This window comes from Anas acuta, chromosome 10, assembly GCF_963932015.1.
Source record: "Anas acuta chromosome 10, bAnaAcu1.1, whole genome shotgun sequence".
NCBI classification, from domain to species: Eukaryota; Metazoa; Chordata; class Aves; order Anseriformes; family Anatidae; genus Anas; species Anas acuta.
This window is the reverse complement of record NC_088988.1, coordinates 12227106-12246567: the sequence shown is the minus strand read 5'-3', so window position 1 is coordinate 12246567 and position 19462 is coordinate 12227106. Positions and strand designations below refer to the sequence as shown.

The 19462-nt window shown below is 50.8% G+C and overlaps 1 protein-coding gene across 8 annotated transcripts in view; it reads left to right on the top strand.

The window, feature by feature from the left end:
* PLEKHG4 (pleckstrin homology and RhoGEF domain containing G4) overlaps positions 1 to 19462 on the top strand; it is an 82954-nt gene that overhangs the window by 33435 nt on the left and 30057 nt on the right. For all 8 annotated transcript variants that reach the window (XR_011100034.1, XM_068693698.1, XM_068693697.1 and 5 more), the window contains 6 exons: positions 1189 to 1312; positions 1784 to 1877; positions 6221 to 6307; positions 8088 to 8204; positions 10538 to 10636; positions 11577 to 11725. Coding sequence is in view for 7 of the 8 variants with exons in the window: in XM_068693698.1 (XP_068549799.1) it covers positions 1189 to 1312; positions 1784 to 1877; positions 6221 to 6307; positions 8088 to 8204; positions 10538 to 10636; positions 11577 to 11725 (670 nt within the window). In the remaining variant the exon portion in view is untranslated. The remainder of the gene's footprint in view (positions 1 to 1188; positions 1313 to 1783; positions 1878 to 6220; positions 6308 to 8087; positions 8205 to 10537; positions 10637 to 11576; positions 11726 to 19462) is intronic.

The window sequence follows — 19462 nt, the reverse complement described above, 5'->3', positions numbered from 1 at the left end:
GACTGCTCCCAAATCACACAGACCAGCAGAGAGCTTTTGGCCCTGCTGTCAGAAAGCCGGGAGGCAGACAGCCCGGCTGTCAGCACTGCCCATCTGTGCCTGTGGCCCTCGCTCAACTCACATCCTAGCGGCAGGCTGGGCTCACACCAGGGCAGCGTTTGGTGCTTGGGGCTGTCCACCTGCACCCCCTGGACCTCTCAGCTCACACCTCCTGAGGACGAGGAGAGAAGTGGTCCAGGGCTGTCACCTCCCGGGGCAGGGAGCTCAGAAGAGGGAGAGAGGCTTTGCTTTCCCTAGGCCTTTGTTTTTGTCTCGTGCTTGGGAAATTTTTCCCCTATCTCATTCCATTTGTATGACAGGAAATGCCTTCTGTTTTTGTGAATTACTTTTCACACAATAGAGGTGTGGTCCTGGCCGTTCTGCAGCTCGCTTACCTTCCTGGTGGGGCGCCAGCTCAGGGTGCTCTTGCCTGACTGCGCTCACTCCGCGGCCTTGCTGCTTCTCCATGGGCAGAGGCAGCTCTGGGCCTCCAAAGCTGTGTGCCCGCCTGCTCCTTTCCTCTCCTTAGCATCTGCAGAGGGGCTTGGATGTAATTCCAGTCCTCCTCTCCATAGTTCTGTCACAGCTGAAGCCCAAAGCTGCAATATCACTTAGTTTGGGGAGTTCTCTCACCTGGCTGCAGCTGGGTTTGGGCCACCTTTTGTCCCTCTTCCATCCCCGTCTGCCTTTTGGAAGGACAGAAACAGGAGGTGGGCAGAGGACCTGGCCGTGATGGACAGTGTGGGGTCCTGCGTGATGCTGGAACACAAGTGGGTGTGAGGTCGTTTATCTTGAGCTTGAAATTCTTACTCATCTCCAAAGGTTGCGTTATCATTCACCAGCTTCCGCCAAATTTGGTGAGGAATGTGAGGTTGGGTAGAAGAGAGCAGGCCAAATTTAATGCTGCCCTGAGAGAAGGACAAGCAAAGCTCAGCTAATTCACTCTGGGGCAACGTTTGGATACTCCAGAAGTGTATTTACAGCCCACCACGATGTGCAGCACAGACTGTCCCTAGCTCCGTGCAGCATTCCCAGGAAGGTGATGAGGGTGGCAGCAGGGGAATGAGGTGTTCACACCTGGAACCAGGCTCTGTTTTACATCCTTAAATGATGTTTTTTTTTTTTTTTTTTTTTCCCCTCCCTTTACAGGTACCAGAGATAAATCGGGACGTGCAGTGGCGATAATCACGACGAGGAACACGATCTGGTTAAACCCCCACTGCAACACCACTGAGCTTGTGCGCCTCCTCCTGTACTTGCACAGCATCCCAAGGTTTGTGGCACTCGGGGGCTGACGGGGGGAGCTGCTGCCACGTCTGCTTGTCTTGTGGGGTGTGGGAGCTGCGGCGGGGAATGGACCCGGGTCCTGTTGGCCCAGGAAGCTGCTCCAGGCAGTCCCGAAATTGTACAGGTGGGGATCTCCTGCTGGGTGAGCTGCCTTGTGTTCAGCAAGCATCTTGGCTATTGTGTGTGCACCTTGCACGCGTGTGGATGGAGTTAGGTGTGTTCTGGATGTTTTTGTGCATTGCCACGGATCCAACCCGTTCTTGCTGTTCTTTGTTAGCTCAGAGAGCTAAATTTGAGAGCTGTGATGCAGTTGTGCAGCAGCTCCACGATGCAGCCTTGTGACGTGGTGTTGGAAGGCCAGGCCCCCAAGCTGAGAGGGAGGGAGGATCTGCAAGGGTTGTGGAAGTCTCGTTGACTTCTGTTGACCAACGTCCCCTCTTTTTCTCTGTCCTTGCAGACCCGAGTGCCAGGCTTTGGGTCTGACTGTCCTTGTGGATGCTCGTCGCTGCTCGCCAGTGCCTGCGCTCTTCAAGGCCTTCAGCATCTTGCAGGTGAGCCTTGAGCTGTGACAAAGGAACACAACTGGGCTTGCTGTCTCGGTTGGATGTTCCATCTCCGACTGCCGTGTGTCTCCATCTGCCAGCTGGCTTTGGGAGGTGGAGTCAGGCACCCAGCCCTGTCTTAGGAGGACAAGCTGGGCTTGCCAGGCTGCAGCCAAAGCAAAAAAATCGAGGAAATCAGAGAACACCCATCAAATGTGGCTTCCATCTCTGCTGAGAACCGTTCCCAAGTCGAAATGCTCTCATGAATTGTGCGTGGAGAGGCTGCGTGAAATATGCAGGGATTGTTGCTGCCGCAGGGAAGGGAGGAGGAGCAGCACTGCAGAGGGAGGGGAAGGGCACCGCGTGTCAGGCCAGGTGGAAGAGCACATGCAGCTGGTGATGTGGCTGCTGCTGAGCGATGGGAATCGGACGTGCTGTAACTCTAGACTGCTCCAGGTCAAAGGCTTTCTATCAATCACTGGGAAAACGAGTGGGTTGTGTTGCCCCTGCTCCCAGATCACTTCTGGCTGCTGTTATTAGAAAGCCAGAGGAGATGCTGGGTTGTAGCGATGACTAATCTTGTTGAAGCAGGTGTTCCTTTTAAATCAGAGCTCAGGTCTCCCAGGGCTCAAGCTCTGCAAACTGGAACGGGGCAACGTTTTAATGAGGCTGGTGTCTCTGGTTTATGTGCTTCGGTGCCACATCTGAGAGCTGGGGCTGAGTCAGAGCTCTGTCCTGCTGCTTCCTGGGCTGGGTGGAGCCGGGAGCTGTATCAGTGCGCTCACTCTCTGGGGGCAAGGAGTTATCTGCTGCCTGCTCAGTCCTGTGGAGGTACCAGGCGTGCATCTTCTCTTTTATGCTGTGCCCACATGGCAGTGGGCTTGCTCAGGCTTCTGAGTGTTTCCATGTAGGTTGCAAGGTTGTGTTTTAGGGGGGTGATTTGGAAATCAGCAAGGTGTTAAAACAAAGTGTGCTTTTGGACCACTGCTGGGTCCTCAGCCTTGTGGAGCGGCAGGAATAAAGCGCTCCTAGCGCTGAGCTTCCCATCTGAAACGGGGAGGGAGGAAAAGCTTTTTTTGCACTGCCTGTGCAATATCCTGCCGTGACGGCAGGTTGGCTCTGAGCACGGAGTAGAGCAACAGTTAGTTAGCAGGGAGTAGTGTGCTGCAAGACAGGTTGCTAGAGCTGACGGTGTGCTGCAGGTAACAGCGACTGACGGAGGCTGATGACTCTGCTTGTGGTGTGCTGCTCCTTGCCCTGCCTCTCTGGCAGGCTGCACACAAGACCTGTCGGGCTGGCTCATCACCTGCTTGTGGCACCGGGGTAATCCCCTGGCTCCGCTGAGCCGTTTGGGGATCCTGAGCATTTACTCGTGGTCTGCCCCTGTGTTCCCACAACACTGCTCTCCCCTGCTCTGAAATAAGGGCAGAGAAGTGTAGGGAACTGACTGTAACCACTACGAGGCAGCTAAGCTTTCTAGAGAGCAGCCAGGTTCGCTGGGCAGTGGATATGGGATCGCAGTCATTGTGCTGTGCTTGTAGGGTCACAGAACTGATGTCTCCTTGGGGTCATTTCTGATCCCTGACACATCTCTTATCCCTGGCAGACTGCCCCTGGGGAGCTCCTTTCTCTGCTGCTCTGCTCTCTGCTTCAACGGGATTTTATTTACCTGGCTTTTGTGAAGCCTGCTGTGAAAATGTGGGTGGAATCTCTTCGGTGTGGAGATCCAGGGTTGCTCCTTCAGTTCTGAAGGGATGTTTTCCTCTTGACTCAGCAGTGAGGAGCACTTCACAGTGGATAAGCACCGATCAGATGACCTAATGCCAAGTCCCTTCCTGCTGCACCTCTTGGGTCTGTTAACCCTACAGAGCCTCCCTGGGGAGTCTTTGATCCCACAGGTTTCTGGGTCAGTATCTGTCAGGCTGAGGAAACACCTCTTCCATTTTCCATCTTTCTGGAATGAACACACGAATAGAATTTTTAAATTTTTAGAATTTTGTGCCCATAGACAACTTCTGGTGCCTGCAGGCAGCTTTCCTACAGCGCCAGGAGAGCCACCTCGTAAGCTGGTGAAAGCTTCTCACCCTCTTTGCCTTCAGTTGTCTTCTGCATGACTTTCCTCCCCATCCTCTTTCGAATATGGGTGGATGGGCACTGCTGGCAGGCTTTCTGTCCCAGAGAGCACTGGGAGCAGAGGCAGAATAAAGTGCTGCAGCTAACCTGAGAAGAATTAGGAGCTGCTCCGGCAGCTCTGTACGGAGGAGGAGGAGGGAAGCGCGCAGAGCATACGTGCTGCAAGAACAGATCATGCTTGTTCCTGTGGGAAGCTGCATAATGATGCTTTGGAGCAGGATTTGTGCATCAGTGTGAAGCTTAACCCTGCTGCGTCTGTGTGCTGGAACAGAGGGGAGAAGTCTGTTCGTGAAGCCAGCGGTACAGTAGCAGTTCAAAGCAGGAAATTTCTGTGTGCTCCTTGCTCTCGAGGGATGTGTTTCCAAGCCCTGTTGCTTCAGCAGTACACAGGACCTTGGGCTGGTGTTAAAGACCAGGAAGCTCCCAATGCTCTGGTCTTGTTAGCAGAGGAGGCAAGAGATTGGGCAAAAACCTGCAGGAAAGCTGCTGCAGGTAGCATCCTGCTGCTTCCAGCTCTGCCTGCGTCCCAGAGAGCTTCTGTGAACTGTTTGAGTCCACTCGGGTGGATCCCTCAGGGCTGGATGAGTCTGGCTTTTCTTCAGCCGTTTAAAGAACAAATATGGTGAAAAATACCTCACTTTTCTGGAAATATTTCTTTCTCTTGGACTGGAAAGCTTGTCAGGCTTCTCCCCTGACAGCTCAACTTGTGAATGGTTTTTCAGTTGCTATTTTCAGCAGCAACAAACAAGCAAACGAGTGTTTGGCTGCGGCAACCCTGTTACACCATCGCTACCTTTATCCTCTCTCCGATTGCACATCCCATGACTGCTGGAGTATAAGAGGGATTGTGAAATAATAAATTTCTTTAATTTTTAGAGTCGTGACCTGGCTTGGCACTGTGGCTGGTTTTCATCCTTCGGTACTTTTGAGCAGACAAATTTAGAGCTGCATCCTACTGTACTTTTAGGCAAATTCAGTGCTGCTCACACAGCTGCAATGTCTCCCCATGCTCTCTTCAGATGAGCTTTAGTATTTACCTAATTCAGCCTAATTATGCAATACATTCTTTTTGGCCTTTTGATCAGTGTTCAAATAACAGTGAAAGTGTGAATGAAAGGGAGTTGAGACGGCTGAGAAACCTCTGACTGGGGAGGTGTTTCAAGCTGGGACTTTTTCCTGCCTGTTCAAAAGGATCCTCTCTTAGCACTACAGAGAAACGTCTTCTCCTTTGCTCTGCAACCTCTGCTGCTGCCCGTGCTTGCAGGATTGGGTTGTGCTGGCGTTGTTTCTTAATTGCCATGCTGGGCAGCTCAGGCTCTGCGGGGCGATAGGCACCTGCCTCTGTGCTAGAACATTTATTTAATCAGGGCTCCCTTCTTGCCATGGGCTCCTGCGTGCAAGTTTCCTATAGCTCAAGCGATACCAAGAAGGATTTGTTGCTGGACAGGTTCCGAGATCTTTGCAGAGGCAAAAGACATCTCCGAGACATTTAGTTGGGGTGTCTCTTAGTTAATCACACGGAATGACAGCTTCTCCTTGCTGTCCAGCTCTAGGCATCGTGTGTCTAGTGGGCCCTGTCGCCGTGGTCTGAATGCTTCTGCTACGTTTCCCTGTTCCTGCTGTTGCTCTCTGCCTGTTTCTCGCTTCCCTGTAGAGTGCTTCTGTAATTGGAGAGCTGATCCTGAATCACAGAGTTTGAACTACAGCTGCCAGACGTCCCTTGGGATGTCCAGATAGGAATTTCTGTTGCTTTAACACTAGCAACAGGATGCGAGTCCTTGATTGTGAGTTGGCAGTGAGTAAAGAGGAGATGACATTTTTTGGCACTGCGTGGAAAAAAGCTTCCTTTCGGTTAGGAGAAACAACCAGGGAAATTATCAAGAAAAAACTTGGACGTTGCACATAATTCCTTTTAGTTATTTTTTTCCTCCCCCGACACGTCCCGGTGTATAAGGCTGCATTTTTTTAGTGTAGCCAGGACCTGACCTCTTTCATTGCTTCCTTAAATATTGCATTACTGGTTGATCTGAAGCAAGCTACCTTCAGGACATAGCCCTGGTGCTCTGCAGAATGGCCTCCCCGTTCCTGGTGACTGCCTTCCAGGCTTCCCCAACACCTTTGAAGGATAAATTGCAATCTCCTGTACAAAACTGACACGATACATTCTCCTTAGCATCCCGGATGGATAGGTGATGGTTTTGCACTCTGTTCTCTTTCAGGACATGGATCCTCACTGTATTCATGGAGTACTGCTTCTGGTTGAAAGAGATCTGACTTTTCGGGTGGAGAAGCCGGCAGCGGGACAGGTAATGGAAACATTTGTCCAGCACTTGCTGGGGAGCCATTGATTTCCTGTTCAACTCCAGGCAGCAAGTTCTCTGTCCACTCACACATGTTTATTCTCACATGAAATCTCTGTAGTTCTCTTTATTTTATGGTTGTGGTCTATTACGGGTGTGGTATTTATAGGGTTGTAAAGTTTATGCGAGCTGAACGTATCTCTGTCACGCTGTGTTTATCGTTGAGTCCATCACCGACGTGTGTGCCATAATTATGGCAGGCTGCTGGGGCCCTTGAGACGCAGGGGGTGTGCTGGGGGCATGGAGGAGTCCTGCACCACTAACGCAGATGCTTTTCATGCTTTTCTGTTAACAAGGGAGAAAATAGTTGGTCAGGAGGAGATCACATTCTGCTAAATCCGGGGCTCCATCCTGTGAAGGTGCTTGTTGCTTCGCAGGCTTTTGCCTAGCTCACGTTCCCTCTCCTCGTAGCCGCTGCTGTCAGCAGCTGAGAGACTTCTGCAGGAGGGGGAAGAGGAGAAGTGTATGTGTGTCAGGTTCCCTTTGCAGCTGAAAAGGTTTGGGAAGACGAAGAAGGTGCTAACGGAGGGGGGAAGCTGATCTCAGCAGCACCAAACACCCCCACTAGAAGGAAACCTGCCTTGGTGTTCCGCAGCTGTACACGAAACGCAGGCTTTCAGCCTCTCATTGTCTGTGGTGAGCGAGCAGAGCATCAGGCTGCTTCTTAGTCATCTCCCTCTGCACCAAGCCTGTTAGGAGCTGCAGGACTGGACTGAAATTCCGTGCCTGCCACAAAATCCTGTAGGTTTCAGAGTAGCCAGGCCCTCCCTGTGGATGAAAATGTTGGGAATAGCGTCGTGTTTGTGTGTGGTGTGCTGCCCCGAAAGGCTAACAAACAGTAAACACTCCTCGTCCGCTTCCTCATTTCCCCCATGTGAAAGAATTTGAAGTGCACAGGGGGTGTGCAGGTGTGTGCATGCAGGCAGAGCTCCAGAAGGCGTTATTTAAAAGCGCTGAACAGCTCCAAAGTGTGTAGGAGGAGACGGCAAAGGCTGATAGAGTCACACGGGGAGGAATTGGAAGCATCCTCGCTATTTCATAAGGAGGTGAAAACTTCACAGGGTATGTGTGGGGTTAAATGTCTGCACCTGAGCTCCTGGTGTCTGGGCTGGCTTCCACATACCTTCAGGAGCACTTGTCTGCTTCTCTAGCATGCTCTGGTGAGGTGCTACAGGCTCGCAGAAGGCAAATTATCAGTGTCAAAATCTAGGAAAGACTTGGAGCGAAGAGCTGCTGTGGTGCCTGGAGAGCTGAGGGTAGGGCAGAGTCTGCTCTCCGAGAGGGAGACCTCAGAGGTTTTCCAGGAAGCGAGATGGAGAAGCTGGGGGCTGGATTTAACCTCTCAGGCTCTCCAAACAAATGCAAATCGCAACCCAGCGTGCGAGCATGGGAGGGAGTTGCTCTGCTTATACTTGGAGGTATTGGCTCCAGCGAAGGCTGGCTGCTGCCAGACTTCCATCACAGATGTTCTGCTTGGTAAAACAACGTGTTGTGGCCTGCGTTCCCTCAGGGTTCGCCCACAAAACTGCGCAGCAAACTGCTCGAAGATTGAATTGATGTTTTTTTCCTTCATATTCCACATACACACAGTGTGCCTTGTTTCTATGCAAGATAAATAAAGGAAAAAAAAACTCTGTCTCTCGTTAACCTTCCCCTCCTCCTTGCCAACACTCACTGCCCTTTTCTCTAATGCCGATGTGCTTTTATTCCTTCTATTCCCATGCAGTTTGAGATTCTCACCTCCATGAAATCCCTCCATAAGCACATAGACAGCTCCCAGCTGCCGCTAGAACTGGATGGGACCTTCCCTTACTGCCACCGGGACTGGTTAAGCTTCCGCATGGTAAGTGGGATGAGTTCTCTGGTGTCTGAGAGAAGGAATGGCACGGTAACGGGGCTGAAACAAGAGAGAGGAGCCTGTCAACAACCAGGCCTACAAGCATTAAAAGACAGTACATTAATTCAGGTTTGACCATATTTGAAGGGAAAGAAGAAACAGCATCCTGCTTTGTTGTCTGTGGCACTTTACTTAAACTTTGAGGCTTAAAGGCAGATGCTTCTTGTGCTAATCTCAGGAGATGTCAGTACCCAATCATCAAGAACTCAAAAATAATAAAAAATGATTAGATCTTGTTGGGTTGCAGGCAGGTTCTCCAGACAACACCGAGCTACTTGGGGAAAACTGCCATCCAGGTGGGAGTCAAACTTGGAAGCTCCTGATAATCATTTCAGATACTTACAGGAACATCTCTTTCCTCCTTTGTTCACTTGTTTAACAAAGTTGTCATCAAATTTGAACTGTTTAGAAAACATCTAAAGTAAAAAGACAGAGAAGATTCAGCCTTGGGGTGCACTGTTTTGCTGCTGTGAGTGTGCCTTGGCACCACGATCCTGTTTGACCCCTCTGTGGAAATGTTTGAGGCAACCCAGGTTAAGCCTCAGGGACAGAGGGGCTGAAACTGCAGCACCCAGACGCAGTCTCCAAGGGAGGGAGCCCCAGCAAAGGGTGCTGCAGCCACCAAGGCTGCACTGATGATATTTGGCAGGGCTGCAGATGTTGCTGGCCGTGCAGCAGGGGGTGTGCAGACTGCCAGGAGGCTGCAAAAGTAGCAGCTGTGGCGCCAGCACCAGCCCCGCGTGCGCCCTTGCTGCGGAGGGCGCGTAAGTCCTGCGGCTCGTGTGCTTGTTGAATCTTTACAAGCTGTACTGAGACATGATTTGGCACACGGAGATGAGACGGGATTAAAGCTCTGTAAATCCGCGCACAAATTGGCTGTCTTCACGTTGGCGTTTGACTTGCTCGCCCTGCTGGATGACAGAGCCGCCACCTCTGCTTCCAAACCATTCCGAGCTTGCTGCACGGGGCACTGCGTGGCGCAGCATTCGTAGCAGGTTGTGGTATCACTGATACACCTCTGTTGTGTAGCTGGTGGAAAGCTTCAGCAGTCAGGCTCAGCGTGTGCCAAATGTTAACTTACCTTCTCCAACTTGTTTCAGAACCCATTTTTTAAAAAAATTCGCATCTAAAAAGCACTGAGCCCATGCTGATGCAACAGAAACACAGAAGCCTGATTTTGGTGCCTAGGCTTGAATCGGAGGTTTGTTTGGCAGCAAGGAAGCTTTGCAGCAGGACATGGATTCGGTTTTTGGAAAGGGTTGAGAAAAGCTTGAGAGCTGAGGTGCTCAGTCTGGGCAAAAGGATAATTCTCAAAGGCAGGAGCACGACACCAGACTCCCTCTTGTTTCTGTGCCTTATGTTTTACTGTGCAAAATGTTACTGAAGGGAGTTTGTGTAGGGATGGGTCTGTTTGGGTTGCCTGTTTGTGTAATGCACTGCACGTGATAATGACCCATATGCTCAACCCCTTTTAGATGTGCAGCTGTGTGGCAAACAGATTTATTTCCTGCCTCAGCGATCTCACCTGCATCCTGCCTGCTAATCCGTCCCCTCTGGGGCTGTTCCAGCACTCCAAAGAGGGAGTTAAATTCAGTAAAGATTCAAACCAAAGCTTTTTCTTTTTTTTCCTTATTTTTTTGAATAGCTCTTTCTCCCTTCCCTGGTCACAGTGGCTAGAGGGTGGCATTTGGGAGTCTTTATCAGTGACTGTTTAGAAAAGTAGCCTCCTCCCCTGTGTGTGAAATTGTGGTTGGTGGTTTTTTCCCTCAGAGAGGAGGGACTTCAGATTTGCTACTCGTTTAAGGTGCTCTAATTGTGGAAGGTTTCCAGTTTCATAACCTTTAATTTACACTGCTTATAATATGAAGAGGAATGATTTAAAGTATAGAAATTGTACTCGTTCTAAGTTTTGCTCCTCCAAACTGCACTCATAGTGATTCATCTTAGTGGAAAGTTACAAGAAATGCTAATCATAGAAGAATGTGGGACATAATTGTACTGATTTTCTTTTCTTTAAAAGCATGGCCCAGACATGCCGTGGTGAGTTTGTAAGGTCTGTACAGAGGACTTGGTACAGAGTGATGCATCTGAAGCCTGTGATGGCTCCTGGGCTTCTTTTTGCTGATGATACAGCTTCACCAGGGGTATAATTGAACCCCTGGGTTAACGCGTTTGATCCTGTCATGATTTCTGTCCTTTTAACCTTCTGCAAGCTGAAAAGATGGCTTTCTCATCAGCTGTGAGACAATGATCTCTGCCTTGGTCCTTTCCTCTTGTAGAAACTGGAACACTTGCTACAAGGATGCCAAGGGGCTTATGCCTTCCTCCAGGGAGCCATTCACAAAGTGGAATCTGGAAAACTACCAGAAAGAGCTGAGGTAAGCATGTAGAACACGCTGCTGCGTGGAGGAGCTGGTTCTGTGACCCCTCGGTGTCAACCCAAGAGATCTCCTCTGGAGTTGTGCTCGTTGCTGCTGGATTGCGTGCTGTGTAGAGAGACGTCAGAGGAGGGGGGCAGAAAGGAGGAAGAGACATAAGAGATGAGTATTTCATAGAGGAAAAAATAACATCAACAGGCAACAGAAACACCAGAGAGAGCCGTAAGCTGGTTTCAGAAAAAGGGCAGAGAAATCTGCTGTGTTTGCCAGCGAACTTCAGTGATGCAGTTAACTGTGTTGGTTAGGGGCAAAGCAAGATAATTTACATTGGCAGGGTGGATGTGAAGCGTTCTGTGCAGCTCTGTACTGGCACTGCCTTGGTGGCTCTAGTACTGAGCAGCCACCTTGGGTTAGCTCGCATGGCCAAGGCTGTGCTGTGGCTCTGGCTTTGCTGCCTCTAGAAGAGAAATTTGGAAGGGGGCAAGAGGAAGGTGCAGAGACCAAGCTGGTGTTGTTGCAAACACGTCATCCCTTCTTGGGAGGCCGCCTGGATACATGGGCACATCCACCAACCCTTTGGGTGCATCCTGTCCCGCAGCTTGTGCCATGCAGGTCTGGCTCTAAGAAGAGCAGGAGCTAGCTGTGGGTGGAACATGAGGCTGAAAATAATGATTCTGTGCCCAGCAAATGGAGCACGTTAGGAGCTGGGTTTCAATTTTAGCCTGGTGGGCAAAGTATTGAGGGCATAAGGAACACTTTATCACTTTGGGCTTGGCAGGCTTGAGAGAAACAGCCCTGGGAACCAAGCTCCCTCTGTCCTAGGGTGGGACAAGGTGAGATGTGGTTTGGGTTGGGTTGTGCCCTGTTGTTTTTTTTTCCCTGTTCCCTCATTGCCCATACGTTGCCGTGACCGCTCATCTCACTCTTACAATCCCTGCAGGAGGCGGCTGTGCTGCTGAGGAATTACAGGCAGTTGATGAAGAACGTTCTGGAAGACGCACGGCTGGTCCGGCTACAGCTGGAGGGTGGAGCGCTCCTGGCCAGGCTGAGGAAGGAGGAATCTTGTGTCACCCTCACCCGTGACTACAGGTGAGCCCCGGCAGGGTGGGAGAGGAGGAGCTGGAGGTGAGCAGAGAGCAAGCAGGGGCAGCCTGGCCGTGACCCACCCTTGGTGCAGGCCAGTGTGGTTTCGTGTGTAGAGAGGACTTCTGTTGGAAACAGCAAAAGTGAAGAGCATAATGAACTGTACACTTATCCTGGCTGCTCTTTCCTTAGTCCAAAAATTCATCCCTTCCTGACTGGGTTCATTTAGATGGTTGTTTAAGTTCTCTTTCCAAGCCAAACCTCCCATAGCGAGGAGAGGGCCGGGTGCTTTGTGCACCCCTGAAGCACAAAGGCTGCCTTGACGATGCCAGTGATCAGCCTTTGGGTCCGAGGCGTTATCAGGGTGCGATTTGCCAAGGCCCTCCTTATGTAAGGGGATTTCCAAGGACCTTGACTGCGAGGAATGCTTTCTGGCTCCAGCAAGCGCTGATCTCTTCACACATTGGTGCGGTTTGCACAGCAAATATTCTCTGCCCGTTTGCAGAATTGGTATGAGAAGCGGGGGGGAATGAGAGAGGCCAGCTGTTTGAAATCCCCGGGGCATTGCACAACTCCTGTTTGTACTGCTAAAACACCTGAAGCCTATCAGCGTGTGAAGGCCTCTGTGCTATGTGCTGTGCAAACAGCAAGGCAGCCCTTGCACCCAGGAGCTTCCAGCCCCAGCGGGAGGGAGATAAGTGCTGCTGTGTGGGTACGGCGGGGGCACAGCGCATGGCCGGGCAGCGAGGGATGGCCCCGTACATCTGCAGCCTGGCCCTCATTAAATTCTCTGTTGCCATCACAAGCTGAGAGGTTTAAAGGAGGGAAAGGAGGGAAGATAAGAAAGCAGCTTGCAGGGTGTTTCACCCGAGCGCAGGGAAAAGAAGGTTTCTCTCTGAAAATCCAACAAGTGGATGAGGGTGCAAGTCGCTGCCTGTCGCTGGGAGGCCGGGGTTGGCATTTTGGGGCTGAGTGCGAGGGGAGCCTGGGGCCCAGCGGTGTCACCGTTCTGTTTCCCTGCCTGCTGTGACTCCTGCCAGCAGCTCTGGCAAGCCGCGAGGACTCACTTCTTTTGCTGAAATGTTTGAGTGCTCTTGATGCAGTTTGGAGCAGAATTGGGACAATGCAGCCTTTTTATTCTGACGTGGTGTGAGAAGCACGCATAATGCAGGTTGTTGTGGTTTGTGTGCGCCTTTTTTCTCTCCCTTTAAAGCTGCTGTGAGTTGATTAAAATTAGAGTCTTCAGAGAATGGGGAGAACACGCTCGCTTTTTATGTTTTGTTTTGTTTTTAAGCTAAACCTGTGTTCTTGTGCAGGGAAATGATCAACTTTGAAACCTGATCTGACAGAGCCCCTAAGGATAATTTACTGCTTTGATTACCTTAGCGAGGGCAGGGGTGGGACACACACACACAGCGCTTTGATTGCGCTGTGTTTGAGCACATGCCGAGGCAGTGTAGCGTGTTCCCTGTTTAATTCAGGTCATATTCGTTGCCTACCGGTATGAATGGAGCGTGTATGCTGCAGGTCGGATACGTGGGGCTCTGTCCAGCCTGAGGAGCTTTAACCGAATGCAGATGGAAAATGTTAGTCGTATTTTAGGCTGTGGAACAGTTGCAGATCCTAAATTCCATGCGGTGCTTTAAATAAGGAAATGCCTGCTTGTTGTGTAAGTCAGATGCTCAGGGCAGTGCACTAAAGATGTTCGCTCTTCGCTGCTCCAGGATCCTTGGCAACGAGGAGAAAGGCTCCACGGCTTGGCCAGAGAACTCTGCATAAGGCACTGCTACTTTTAGATCCTCCACAGATTGCACTTGCCCTTTTAGCTCCTCCTGTCCAAATTGCTGTGCAGATTTAGAGGTTCTGGGCTCTGTTACTCTGTAAAGGCTCCTGGGTAAGGCTGCCTTAGCGAACAGGATCAAAGCAGGGTTGTAACAGAGCCCTGCAGTTGGCCTCCTAAGCTAGCGTGCCGTGGCTGCTGATGGATGTGGGTCCACCCTGAGCCTTTGGGTGGTGATACGTGAAAATGGAACAGGACCAGCTGTGGCTGTGCGCTCAGCAGGGCCTGTTTATCACTTTTCTGAGCTTGTGAGTTGTAAAATTTTGATCAGTGCTGAAGTTTTTAATCCTCCTCCCCCCTACCGGTACTTGAAATATCAGTATTTACAAAAGCAAAATGGTTTTGTCCTTCTGAGCCTCCTTATGGCTTTTGTTAATCACGTCACATTGTTTTAGTGTTTTTTTCCCCTTGTGTTGTAAAAACCTGATCAAGCAAAGAGTCACAACAGCCCAGACTTCTTAGTCTGAAGTTGTGAGGCCAGCTCTGAACAGGTAACTGACAAAATCTGCAAGAATTTTATGTAAGTAGAGGCAAAAGTTTTAAGAGCAGGAATTTTCTGCAGTCTTAGCTTCAATTAGTTAAAATATGCCAACAATAAATACAGGGCTAATAATAAAAAGCATGATTTTTCTGAAGAGGCACAGAGGGGAAGGACAAGCCCAGCTACACCATCACCGTGAGACTGAAGAAGCAAGAGATCTGCTTGCTGCTTTTGTAGGGGATGTGTCCTGCCAGCTCTCAAGGCTGACTTTCCTTCTAGCTTGTAGCTTCACGTGGCAAAAAATAAAATCCTGAAGTGGTAAGAGCAGAGAGGTACAAACCAGTTGGAAAACACGTAAATAATGCTTAGCTGGAGGTTGGAAGTAGCATCCTGAAATAGGCAAGCAGCCGGTTGCTATCTGCTGAATACCATTTGGACGCACGTAGCAAGCAAACCTTGCTCTAGTCATTCTTCAGTAATGCAACTTCTCCCTTGGGGCTGCTTTTGGCATCTTTCCCTGCTCTGCCCTCCTAGAGAGCCAGGATGTCCTTTGGAGTGTTTGGTGCCGCAGAGCACTGGGACCTTGCTGCTGCTCGGGTCTGACCCGGCCTTTGGGAGGGTTTGCTAAACCAGCGACATGGCTCCTTTCCTGCAGAGATTGAACACATCGCATCAGGTTGTGCAGGAGAGGTGCATCACAGGACATCCAGTTGTTCCTCTGACGTGCTTTAAGAGCCTCCGAGAACCCCTCGTGGATGGTCCCCTCCTGAGAGGTGCTGCAGCACCGGGGCGGTGGCTTTGGCTGGTAACTGCTCTCTGTCCCCGGTGTGAGCTGACCTGGAGTCCCCGTGCTCTTTCCCACCAAGCAGTGCTGTAAAAGAGAAGCCTTGCTCACCAGCTGCTGGTCCACAGAGGGAAAGGCTCTCCAAGCAGTCTTCTGTTTGGATCTCGCCACTGTCCCACCTCCAGGAAGACCAGGCTGAACCTGGCCGAGGTGGGGGTGTGGTACCGGTGAGCCTGAATCCTTCTGGTGCCTCCTTCAGTGCTGTAAGGATAGCTCCTGGTAGCTCCAGCACCCGAAGGTGCAGGTGGGCTGCTGAAGCCAGCTTTGCCACTTATTTATTGTTAGAGGAGCCGGCAGGGTTTAAACACAGCATATTTGGTGGCACACCAGCTGCTGCGCTGAAGGCTCAGTGCTTCTTCGGGTCTGTTAGCTCAGGAGTTGAAAGGGTTCCAGGTTTTGCTGCGCCAGCCTTCCTGGGGATCGAAGTGCCAAGCCATTAGGCTGGCTGAAGTTCCTGTTGGTGAGTGTGGACAAACGCCGTGGAGACATCACCACTTCGGTGCTGTTAATAGATAGTTTTTTATTATTATTTTTGGACAGGAAGTCTTTAATGAACTCAGTCTTTAAGTTTTGTAGGGCTGGCTGGCAGGTGTGTCTCTGGCTATGGGATATCTCACGTATCGATCAACCACCGTGTGGCCTGGAGACAACTCACCCCGCCAGCTGTAGAAGGCGTACCAACACATCGCTTATTTTGGGGTGGATTTTGAAGATTCCTCTGATGCTTCCATCGTAAGCCTTGGGAAGTTGCCCAAAGCTGGGCAGCAGCAGTGGGAGCTCTTACTAAGGCAAGGGGTCAGTGTGGGGACCGGGCAGTGAGGCAGAAGCTTCTACCCTGTCTTCAGCCAGATGTTTTCCACTGTTGTTCTCATTATTGCTGCTCTTCTGGCGTGGCCAGGAGCTGGGAATGCGTGCCAAGATGAGGTATCCAGTGCTGCCTTTCGTCCTCTCGATATGCTGTGAGTCAGAAGTGGAGGAAAGGAAATACAAACGTTTTTTTATTAATGTAAAGGTGCCTGCCTTACACTAGTCGAACCAGAATCTGCCTGGTGCATGGCTCTGCCGGCAAACCTGCACTTAGCACAGCCCAGGAGTGGAGTCGCATCATGTCCTGCCTGCTGGTGGGCAAGGTGGCCACAAGAATAGTAGTGAGAGCTGGAAAAAAAAAAGAGGAAAACCTCAGATGGTGAAAGCATGGCCAGGTTGGGTGCTGGGCTCTGTGCAGCACGGAACCAGAAAAATCATCATCTCTTCCCCCAAGCTTCTCATCTGAAAAGAATTTGTGCTTGCAAGCTGTGAATAAACAGCTTATAAATAGACGGAGGAGAGAAGCCTCCTTTTGTTTGCGAAGGCAGTGTCGTTAGCCTCTGCTTTGAGGGTGGAGTGGGGAGAGCCAAGAGCTGGTTCTGTCGGCTGGCTATTTTTAGTGTGGCTCGGTGATCTGGATGGGAGCCCTGGGTGGGGACCTGGGCTGAGCAGAGGTAATGGGCAGCACGGAGCCGGCTTCCTGAGCTGCAGCTGCCAGGTTCCTGATGCTAAACTCGACTCGATTACAGCAGCAGAGGCTGCCCGTGCTGCTAACACCGAGCTTAAACCTGCCTACAGAGGATCCTGGGCTGCCTCGAGCAATGCTTGCTTGGGTCTGGCTGTCCCCACGTGGCCATGTCTCAGCGCCCTGTGTTTGCTCCTCCACTGCTCAGGACAGGGAAGCAATTTCAGTTAAGTGGTGACAGAGCCGGGCCTGCGTCATCTGGGCTGTGGAGAAGCCCTGCAATGGTTCCTGTCACCCAGCATGATTTTGCAGACAGAAATCAGTGAATAGAAACTCCAAATCTTACGCAGTTTCAGAGAGATTTCCTTCCAGGTTTGGAAGGATGTAAAGACCAGCTGGATCAGCTAACCAAGAGATGTGATCGGGTCTTTGCTCCACCTGAGGCCTTTGAAATTAAGATTTAGATGTTCCTTCACGCTCCGTATCAGAGTGCAACCACAGCTTGTGCTGCAAATAGGATCATCCTGCTCCTCTTCACTGGTCTTCCCGTTCTGAATGACATCTGTGTGGTGCTGCAGGAGCTCGTGTCTGTGGGGCAAGACTCCTGTGGGAAGCAGCTCCTGGGATGCTCCAAGACAGTTGACCCTGGGAGCTTTGGGTACCTTTCATGCTACCACTTTTCCACAGTGCACGCCCCTGACGTGCCCTGCAAGATGCACCTTTGAATGGTAAATACATTTTGCATATTTCTTTTGGGAGCCTGCTCCGAAAACCTTCATCTTCAGGTTCAAATAAACTCTGGGTGTACCTTGAAGTGAGATGAAAAACCCGCGCTGAAATCCTGGCCTCAAAGTTTGGCAGCCCTCTGCCACGAGACGCCTCTGCGCTGTTGCTGGTGCCGCAGAAGATGCTGACAAACACAAAACCTTTGGCCCTCAGCGGTGCCTGGGTGGCAGCGCTCATCCACGGCCGGGTTTGTTTGTGTCAGGCGGAGGGAGGAGCGCTCGGCGACATTTCTATCCAAACACAGGCCGTGCTGCTTGGTATTCATTTTCTTTACAGTCTAACCTGTTCCCTGTGTTTGCGTGGTGGTTTTTAGCCTGGCAAAAAGCACTTACGCTCGCATTAAACAAACCTTGTTGCTCTGCACATAAAGGAGCGTGGAGCCGTTGTCGTTCTGGGTGTGCGAAGTGCTGTGTGGAGCCTCTCGTGGTGCTTGCAGGGCTCTTCTTAGGTAAGTTTTCATTGTTTTTTGAGGCTTTTCGTGAGAGGATCCCTCCCATCTTCCCCTCTGCTGTTCGTTTTCTACTGCGTTATGTCCTGAATCTTCCTGGATTCAGTGGGACTTCACCCAGAAGACTCCCATTTTGCTTGTTGTTTGCGATCTTTGTCACGCCACCAGGGCATTAGCTAATTAATGACATGCTGTGAGAGTTTTTTATCTGTTTAAAAACATTACGGAAAAAATGGCAAAAAGTTTCCAGTATAGGATATTAGCTGGACCGCCCGAAATTCCTGGTTCAGCCCACCCCATCCTGCAAGCACCATGGTTTGTGCAGCTGAGTTGGGGTGGCTGTTTCTGCTGCCGGGGTAGTTGATAGCACAGTCACTGCTACGACCTGTGTTGTATAGACTGGGAGCGTGTAAAAGGAGGATGTGTCGGGGACGCAGGTACATGGCTTGCAGTGGGTACATAAATTTGAGCAGAGCATCTTGAAACCCTTGAGGTCCTAACTCCAGGAGCACAGCCGACCCAGATACCGAGTGTAAATATTACCAGGTTAGCGTACATGGGGTGAGGTTTGGAGGTAAGAGTTGTTTCCAGCTGGTAGAAGAGCACAGCTGGAAGCTTGGTGGTCCCAGAAGAGCGTGGCCGTGTCCTGTCACAGGGTCTACTGGGGGGTGAGCTGCCCCGGGAAGTTGGCTCTTTGTTGCCTTTTTGTTGGGTTTCTTTGGGTCAGGTTTACAGATCGTACTGGGATTTATGATCAACCAGTCTGAACACAGTTTGATTGCAACTGAATGCAAGTCAGGCCGGGAAAAGAATCCGAGGTAGTAGTTGGTGACCACACCTGGATATTTAACCTGTGTGCTTCAATCCCATTGCTCTGGAGGGACTCCAGAGGATATTTCTCCTGCAAACACGTTTAACCAAACTGTGCTCCAGAGAGGGCTCTCGGCGGTTATGGGCTGCAGCGCGTTGCATTAATTGGTTGAGTTGCTCCCAGTGCACGTGCTGGTCAGGGAGCCTGGTGAGGAGGGATTCGGTTGGGTCTGTGGTCTCAGCGATCCTCTGTTCCCACTGTGACCAGCAAGCATCCCGCAGGCAGCCCCGAGCTTGGTGTTTGACCGCCCTGCCCTTCTAAGGACACTTTGGGGTTCTGAGCACTGCGCCCAGCTGCTCAAATACCTTAATTAGGTAACGAAAACCACCGTGACTATTTGGGTGCTGCAGACAGTAATTACAGTTTATTTAGCGATACCTGCATTAGCTTCATGATGGCTTGTCCAAATTTTAACCTCAGCTGCCTGCGAACTTTTCAGCCTGACGAGCAGGAATTTGCCTTTGAGGTTGACCTCATTTTATGGGATGATTACGAATATGGCAGTCGGGTAGGTTGCTACCAGGATGCATTAATGGCCAAGAAAATCTCGAATGCATTTCTGTTGCTGCAAAACACCCCCCAGGCACACGAGACTTTCCCTGTGAAGCCGGAAGAATTCCTTCCTGAAGCGTTGTTCAGGATGCGCGATGACTGGTAGGCCAGGTATCAGCACAGATGATCTGGGCGATGTCCTTGGACCAGGTCGTCCTTTATATGTCCTAGCTGCCAGATCCTATTCCTGTTCTTCCAAAGCCTGTGGAAACATCCACTAGGAGAGTTCAGCACCAGGAGTGGAAGACTAGATGAAGGTAATGGCATAACATCTGGCTGTGTTTCTTCTAAATTACAGAGATCCAGGATAGCTGATTTTCCTGGGAAAGCTAGCTGGAGGAAATCTGCCTAACCACCATCCAGCACACCAACAGGAGGCAGAGTGTCTGTGCTCCTTCCATCCACCACTTTTTACCATTTTAAAACTGA